General features: G+C 54.2%; 1 protein-coding gene across 1 annotated transcript in view; it reads right to left on the bottom strand.

The window, feature by feature from the left end:
* LOC122548104 (pyruvate carboxylase, mitochondrial-like) overlaps positions 1-2,440 on the bottom strand; it is a gene marked incomplete at its 3' end in the record, with an annotated part of 5,479 nt that extends 3,039 nt beyond the window's left edge. Inside the window, exon 1 of the mRNA XM_043686663.1 lies at positions 2,165-2,440. Coding sequence (XP_043542598.1) covers positions 2,165-2,290 — 126 coding nt within the window. The remainder of the gene's footprint in view (positions 1-2,164) is intronic.
* Positions 2,441-6,105: the final 3,665 nt, after the last annotated feature.

Here is a 6,105-nt window from a genome sequence, read left to right as displayed (position 1 = left end):
AGATACAGAGTAAAGTTCTCTATACTGTCCCCCCCCATCAGACACTCCCCAGGACAAGGACAGCACGGGGTTAGATACAGAGTAAAGCTCCCTCTACACTGTCCCGCAGCAAATACTCCCCAGGACAGGGACAGAATGGGGTTAGATACAGAGTAAAGCTCCCTCTACACTGTCCCCCCCATCAATCTCTCCCCAGGACAAGGACAGTACGGGGTTAGATACAGAGTAAAGTTCTCTCTACACTGTCCCCCCATCAGACACTCCCCAGGACAGGGACAGCACGGGGTTAGATACAGAGTAAAACTCTCTCTACACTGTCCCCCATCAAACACTCCCCAGGACAGGGACAGCACAGGGTTAGATACAGAGTAAAGCTCCCTCTACACTGTCCCCCATCAAACCCTCCCCAGGACAGGGACAGCACGGGGTTAGATACAGAGTAATGGTCCCTCTTCTGGACTCTGTGAGTTACTACCCTGTGCGTGGCTCCAACACGTGACGACAAGTCTGGAGAGGGTGGGAAAATATAACTTGTGCTTACTTTGTTGTGTGTGCTAACTGTCTGTGGGTTTTCCTGCCAGTTCCGTCCCCAGCCTCCTCGAAGATGCGTTCCCATTCTGGAGCTTTACTCTCTGAACAGGCCGTTCTGATGCAGAGCTGTTCCAAGTTTACTCTCCCAGCACAATGCCCTGAATTCAATGTTTTCACATCTTCACACGAGCTGTCCACTGCAATCCCTGAGTCCCGGGAATTGTGGTGAGATGGGAAAAGGGACAACTTTTACACGCAGAGGGTGGGACACATGTGGAATGTGCTGCCAGAGGATGTGGTGGAGGCTGGTCCAATGACAACATTTAAGAGGCATCTGGATGGGTACGTGGAGAGAGTTGAAGAGTGTGTTGCTGGAAAAGCACAGCCGGTCAGGCAACATCCGAGGAGCAGGACAGTCGACGTTTCGGGCATCAGCCTTTCATCAGGAATGTGGGGGGAAGTGGGGGGTGGGGCTGAGAGGTCAATTGGGAGCTGGGTGGCGGGGGTGAGGAAGCTGGCAAGGCGATAGGTCGATTCAGGTGGTGGGTGGTGATGATTGGTCGGAGTGGAGGGTGGAGCAAATAAATGGGAAAGACGCTTGGGGGGGGAGTTGGACAGTTGGATCAGGGAGGAGGTGGGGGGAGGGGAGATGAGGAAACCAGTGATGCCTCCTCCCATCCCTCCATCCAAGGCCCCAAAGGATCCTTCCACACCTCACCGACTGTGTCCGTTGCTCTCGATGAGGTCTCCTCCACATTGGGCAGACGTGACGCCAACTGGCGGAACGTCTCAAGGAACGTCTCTGGGACACACGCACCAAACAACCCCACCGCCATTTGGCCGACCACCTCAAGTCCCCCTCCCCCCCTCCGCCAAGGACACACTAGTCCTCCACCGCCAAACCCTCACCACCCCCTGACACCTGGAGGACAGACGCCTCGTCTTCTGCCTTGGGACCCTCCAATCACACGGCATCAACAGCAACTTCATCAGCTCCCTCATCTCCCCTCGTCCACCCCCCCAGCAGATCCAACCCTCCAATGCCCCCTCTGCCCTCTTCAACTGTCCTACCTGTCCACCTTCCTTCCCACCTCCACCCTCTGCTACCTACCACCATCATCCCAACCCCCCACCTGCATTGACCTATCGCTTCCCCAGCTACCTCACCCCCAGCCCCACCCTCTCATTTATCTCTCAGCCCCACCTTACTCCCACATTCCTGATGAATGGCTTATGCCCGAAACGTCAATTCTCCTGCTCCTCGGATGCAGCTGTGTTTTTCCAGCACCACACGCTTGGACTCTGATCTCCAGCATCTGCAGTCCCCACTTTCTCCACTGGGTGTATGAACAGGAAGGGGTTGGTGAGGCGGGAGTGGATATGGGCCAAATGCTGGCAAATGGGCCTAGGTTAATGTCGGATATCTGGACGAGACGGGCCGAAGGGTCTGTTTCCGTGCTGTCCAACTCTAAATCCAATTGGGAATTCTGCCCTCTTGAGTAACTAAAATACTGGCCCAGCCCACATCCCATGAACCAATGAGAAAAAGAGTTGCAGGCGGCTGTGTCTAGCTCAGAGCCAGTGGGGCTGAATGGCCTCAGGGCTGCTGGCTCTGTTGTTGTTGGTCCCTCACCTGGAACACCTCGGCGATTTTGGGTCCCTCTAAGAAGAGGCGAGTGTTGAGGCACTCGACGGGTCCAAACTGAGCGGTGAAGTCCTTGAAGTCATCGAAGACTTTGGGATACATGGCGGCTGACATGATGTCCTCTGGCGTGATCTCGTCCACGTGCCTGGCCCGTAGCTCCCTCTCCAGCTCGTCAAAGTCCAGGGGCGATAGGGAGGCTCCCGGACGGCCCTCAATGCGGGGCAGGTCCTTCAGCACCTGAGGGAGGGAGGGAGGGAGCACAAAATCACTCAGAGGGTCCCAGTTAGCATCAGATCAGAAAGCACAGCAGGTTCCAGAGAAACTCTCACAGCGAGCGAGAGAGAGAGAGAGGGAGAGAGAGAGAGGAGAGAGAGAGAGAGAGGGACCCAGGGAGAGACAGAGAGAGAGACCCAGGGAGAGAGAGAGAGAGAGGGACCCAGGGAGAGAGAGAGAGAAAGAGGGACCCAGAGAGACCCAGGGACACACACACTCACCACACAACACACACGCACATACACACTCACCCCCCCCCATACACACACAAACACACAGCCCTCAAAGACTCTCTCACACACGCAGACACACACACTCCCTCACACACCGACACACACTCACGCTCTCTCACACAGCCCTCACAAGGGCTGTTACCGCAACCAATGTATTATCAGTCACTAACGGTGCCCATGAGGAGTTATTCATGCCCCTGTGTGCCCTTCACCCAGTCCTCTGTCTGCCCTAGTGCTGTTCTCTCTCTCTCTCTATGGGCACCATACCTACCTGTTGTTTACTCCTCCCTCCCACCCCAGCGTCTGCATATATGCCAACATTTTCCGAGCGGCAATCAGTTCAGAGGAAGGGTCACTCGAGAACTCTGCTTTCTCTCTCCGCAGATGCTGCCAGACCTGCTGAGTTTTTCTATCAATTGCTGTTCTTGTTTGAAAGGCAGGAATGCCCAATTTCAATGTATACCACAGGACCAAAGGATCCTGATGACCAACAGGGAATTCTAAGAGAAAGGAAAGGAGCAGGCCATTCCGCCCCTCCTCAGCCATTCAATAGGATGGCAGCTGATCTGATATTCCTGCCCTTCCCCGTCACCCTTGATTCCCTGACTGATCACCAATCTATCACAGCCTTGAATATACTCGTTGGTTCGACTCCCACAGCTCGCTGTGGCAATGAGTCCCAAAATCCCTCTGGGAGAGGACATTCCTCCACATCTTTGGGGCAGCACAGTGGCTCAGTGGTTAGCACTGCTGCCCCACAGCGCCAGGGACCCAGGTTCGATTCTAGCCTCAGGCGACTGTCTATGTGGGGTTTCCTCCTACAGTCCAAAGATGTGCAGGTTAGGGTGGATTGGCCGTGCTAAATTGTCCCATAGTGCCCAGGGATGTGCAGGTTAGGGTGGATTGGCCGTGCTAAATTGAGCCATAGTGCCCAGGGATGTGCAGGTTAGGGTGGATTGGCCGTGCTAAATTATGCCATAGTGTTCAGGGATGTGCAGGTTAGGGGGGATTGGCCGTACTAAATTATCCCATAGTGCCCAGGGATGTGCAGGTTAGGGTGGATTGGCCGTACTAAATTATCCCATAGTGTTCAGGGATGTGCAGGTTAGGGTGAATTGGCCGTGCTAAATTGTCCCATAGTGCCCAGGGATGTGCAGGTTAGGATGGGATTGGCCGTGCTAAATTGCCCCATCATGTTCGGTGCTTTAGTCAGGGGTAAATATAGGGTAGGGGACTGGGTCTGGTTGGGTTACACTTCGGAGGGTCGGTGTGGACTCATTGGGCCGAAGGGCCTGTGTCTAATCACAAGTGGCCCCTCCCTTTATTGTGAGACTGTGCCCACTGGTCGTCGACCCTCCCATGAGGGGGGAGCACCCTCTCAGCATTGACCCTGTCAAGCCCCTTGAGAATCTGCTATGATTCAACAAGATCACCTTGTGTGCTTCTAGACTAGAGTCCCATCCTGTTTACCCTTGATTCGGAGATGCCGGTGTTGGACTGGGGTATACAAAGTTAAAAATCACACAACACCAGCGATGCTCCTTCATCAGATGAAGGAGCGTCGCTCCGAAAGATAGTGCTTCCAATTAAACCTGTTGGACTATAACCTGGTGTTGTGTGATTTTTAACTCTGTTTACTCTTTGTTGTTAAGACAGGGATCATCCCAGTGAATCTCCTCGGAGCTCCCTCCAATGAAAGGATACCTTCCTTTAAATAAGACAGACCGGCCACCTCGAACTGCCAAGGGACTCAAACTGACAGAGACCCGTCTCTTTCATCGGTTGGGAGCAGGTCGCTGTGTGGCTTCCAGTCATCAGGCCGCACTACAACACCTCAAAATGGCTGTCTCTGCGCTCGGGACCGTCCTGCACCTGTCGCCCGGTCACCAGAACCCATCTGACGGCCTGCCCTTGGCTCTGAGCCTTGCAGACGCGGGGCTGCAGACTGTACGCTGGTGGCCAGGCTCAGGCAATGCTGTTGCAGTCTCATCAGCCAGACACAGGGACTGTGTACCTGGCCGGCTGGGGCGGGGGGGGGCACTGACCTTCCGCTGAGAGATTACGCGAGCGGATTGGCCGAAATTATGATTGGTTCGGGCTCCAGAACCGCTACGGTCTCAGTGAATGGCGGGGTTGAAAGGTCATCCAGAGTTGAATCCTACCCGCTGTCCTGGGCTCGATGAACTTCCTCCAAGAATCTTTGATCTGACTGACTGACTCCTTCTGTCCCAATGTCCACAGCATTTTGAGGGAGACAGATTTAGATTTTCACAACCCGTTTGTGTAAGTCCTGATGTGATTCCAACCACCAACCCCCCCCCACCCAAACCTCTCTGGAAAAGCCTGCTATCAATCTTAATGCGATGTTCCCCGCACATTGTGGAATCCCTTCCAACAGCACAATGAGGAAATAATTCTGTGGTTCTCTCATGATTTATCTATAAACGGGATGCGGGTGTCGCTGGCCGGGCCCAGCATTTTCTGCTCCTTGAGAAGGGGGTGGTGAGCCGCCATCTTGAATTGTCATGGGTTCCATGTGCTGTGGGTCGACCCACAATGCCCTGAGGGAGGGATACCAGCCACACGGAAGGAACAACTGGTGGGGGGTGGTGGCTGATATATTTCCGAGTGGAGTGGCTCAGAAGGAGAGTGGGAGGTGTCGGAGGTCCCGTGTGTAGGCCAGACGAGTGGAATGGTGTTGCCCCACGCAGCAGAAGAGCTGTGGCCGTTCAGCCCCTCCGGCCCTGCTCCGCCAATCAATGGCTGATCTCATCTCGGCCTCAACTCCACTCTCCTGCCCCCCGCTCCCTTCAACCTGTTACTGATTAAACATCTGTCCATCCCCTCACAGTTACTCAGTACCCACCTCCCCACACACTCTGGGGAGTGGGGGGGGGGGGAGTGAATTCCACAGATTCACCCCACTTTGAAAGAAGCCATTCCTCCCCATATCTGTGTTAAAGCCTGAAACGATAACTTCTTGTTCTAGTTTGTTCCCCATGTGAGGAGACATCCTCTGTATTTGTCTATCCCCCCCCCTTTAGCATCGTACAGACCTCCATTGGATCATTCACTTGTTCCTATGAACACTAGGGAGCATTGGCTTAAACTGCTCCATCTCTCTTCATAAGGAGCCCTCACTGCTGCCCGTGTTCAATCCTTTTAACGTTTTAATCGCCTCAGTCAGATCACATTTCTAAATCCAATCAGAACCTCTAAATACGAGGGTCAGAAACCGACAGCTGTGCTCAGGCAGAGGGAGGGAGGAGAGAGAGAGGGAGATGGAGAGGGAGGGAAGGAGGGAGAGAGAGGAAGAGGGAGGGAGAGAGAGAGAGAGAGAGAGAGGGGAGGAGGCAGAGATGGAATGTGAGAGAGATGGAGATTGAGGGATGGGAAGAGAGAGACTGAGGGATGGAGAGTGGG

This window comes from Chiloscyllium plagiosum, unplaced genomic scaffold, assembly GCF_004010195.1.
Source record: "Chiloscyllium plagiosum isolate BGI_BamShark_2017 unplaced genomic scaffold, ASM401019v2 scaf_2210, whole genome shotgun sequence".
Taxonomy (NCBI): domain Eukaryota; kingdom Metazoa; phylum Chordata; class Chondrichthyes; order Orectolobiformes; family Hemiscylliidae; genus Chiloscyllium; species Chiloscyllium plagiosum.
The sequence above is the reverse complement of the archived record's forward strand: the minus strand, read 5'-3'. Positions and strand labels throughout refer to the sequence as shown.